This window comes from Littorina saxatilis, linkage group LG17, assembly GCF_037325665.1.
Source record: "Littorina saxatilis isolate snail1 linkage group LG17, US_GU_Lsax_2.0, whole genome shotgun sequence".
Lineage (NCBI taxonomy): Eukaryota > Metazoa > Mollusca > Gastropoda > Littorinimorpha > Littorinidae > Littorina > Littorina saxatilis.
This window is the reverse complement of record NC_090261.1, coordinates 56082806-56085086: the sequence shown is the minus strand read 5'-3', so window position 1 is coordinate 56085086 and position 2281 is coordinate 56082806. Positions and strand designations below refer to the sequence as shown.

At 39.2% G+C, this 2281-nt stretch overlaps 1 protein-coding gene across 1 annotated transcript in view; it reads right to left on the bottom strand.

Moving 5' to 3' along the window:
• Nucleotides 1-1833, bottom strand: part of LOC138953157 (protein c-Fos-like) — a 2766-nt gene extending 933 nt beyond the window's left edge. Inside the window, exons 1-2 of the mRNA XM_070324955.1 lie at nucleotides 961-1833; nucleotides 1-82 (exon numbers count right to left, since the gene is read on the bottom strand). The exon at nucleotides 1-82 is cut by the window's left edge and continues 26 nt beyond it. Of these exons, the coding sequence (XP_070181056.1) occupies nucleotides 1-82; nucleotides 961-1368 (490 nt within the window). The 5' untranslated portion in view covers nucleotides 1369-1833. The remainder of the gene's footprint in view (nucleotides 83-960) is intronic.
• Nucleotides 1834-2281: the final 448 nt, after the last annotated feature.

The window sequence follows — 2281 nt, the reverse complement described above, 5'->3', positions numbered from 1 at the left end:
TTCTCCTGGCCCGACATCTCTGGGCCGCCCTTCTGTTCTGTTCCCTGCGTCGCTCCTTTCGCGTCATGTCCTCGCTGCAAGGCTGCACAAAATGCAGAAAGTTTTTCAATTTTGCAGCTTTTATTTATTTATTTATTTATTTATTTATTCATATATTTATATATTTATTTAACATCAATTTATTTATTGTTTAGCACTTTTTTTCAATCGTTAAATCACCAAAAAGGGAAAAGTAGAATTGATTTATATGCCATGTCATGTTATAAAAAGTTAAGAATTATATCTACCTCTGTAATTTTTGGGGGGGTTGGGATTGAGGTGGGTGGGGGGGGGGTATCTCCCAGACGTGCTTAGCTTTGAAAGAATAATATATACGTGTCATTTCTGACATTTGAAAACACCACAAAAATAAATTTTAACATGTTTTCCAGAAAAAATCAACATACACAGAAGACATTACTTAAAGCATATTAAAAGTAATCACAGCGGAAATCCTCGTTTGAGCTTCAACAGTGATTGTGTAGGACAGTTCGATTACTACTCTTACTTTGCACCACCCAACACCAAAACAAGAACAACGACAATAATGATTTAGACAGCTGATGGTAGGGTTCTTTATTCCCACGTAATGTTACGTAGGAATGAACGAGAACGATTATTTTGGAGATTTGATTTCCACATTGTAAAACAAGTTATTTTATATTTTATTTTTTCAACGGAACTAGTCTATGTGTATATATTGATGTAACAACCTGCATTCCTCTCTTTATTGTTCTTGTATTTTTTTGTATTTTTGTATTTTTTTTCTTTCCCCGTGGGGTTTCTAGAAATAAAATTTGACTTGACTTGACTTGACTTGACAGACTGAACTGCATTTTGTTAACAGATTTTGAATGAAAAACAAACTTTTGATTCACATTATCATCTTCAACAAGAAGTCACACGTAGAAGAGAGTTTACCTGCTTGGACTGAAAATCCGTGTCATAATGAACACCGGTTTCCGCTTCCGGTCCCTCGCTTTCGTCACTTCCGCTCGTCTCCAGCAGGCCCTGAGTGCCGGCGTGAGACACATCCTGGTCAGGCAGGAAATATTTCTCTGCAGGCTGCTCCAAGACCAGAAAGTTCTGTCCTGGCACCACAGAATACTGATGGTCTGGCAACATTTTGTCACTGCTCTGGTCGAAATAGGTTGACGGAGAAATCGTGAAGGTTGAAATCATCGCATTTGATGGAATAACTTCGTGGCTGTTTGTTTCGTTGTTCGCAATCATCAGTGCAGTGTGAGGGGAAGAAACGGCATCCATGTCAAAAGCGCTGTAGATTTTGTAAGGTGATGCATCGTGGTCGTTGTATTCAGCGAAATACATTTTGTTTTTGAACAGTTTACTTGTCTTTGTCACACCCTTTTGAACTAAACGCCGAGAAGCAGTAGTTCACATGCGACACAGAAACCACTTCCGTTAGCCGTGAATGTGAACTTCCGTGAATGTTTCGTTTTTGTCTTTGATTATAAAGGTTCCAATTTTTCACCTTTCTTGGTTTTGTATTCATATATTTTTCATATTCTTCACTTCCGTTAACCGCTCCAAAAAGTCGAAAACGTTTTGAATATGTTATTTCAAGCAGCGGGCGCTGTTTATTTTACGATCACAGTCTTTGTTGAGACATTCAACCAATTAAGAAGATAACCTCGTTACCATCGTCACAGAAGACACAAACTGAGACGGAATCTTACCATCGTGGTGTCATAAACACATTTTTCAGTGCTGCTTTTACAGAGCCTGGATTTGTTCAACCCAAAACGAAGTCAGTCCCGCTATATTGCGTTTTGAGCGGCAAACTTCCACATGAGATTGGTCATGGTTGCTTTGTCAAACCGTCTTTAGATGAGAGTGACGTTTGCATTTTTAAGAGGCCATCGCTTTTTGTCTTTGGCCTTTTTTGTCGACGTCGATGGTGTCAGCAGACAAAGATGTGGATTTACATTTAATTCATTATTAAGATCAGTGCAATCAATTTCGCGAACGAGATTGAAAAAAGTTGAGGTATAAGTGTGATGCTCGCTGATACGCAAAGTAGAAAAAGTAGAAACGCAGACAAACAGCAATAATAACAACAAACCAAACAGCAACAACAACGTAGACAAAAACAAAACAACACACACACACACACACACACACACACACACACACACACACACACACACACACACACACACACACACGAACACACGCACACACAAACGCACCTACGCACTTACACGCGCACGCACCCCGAAAA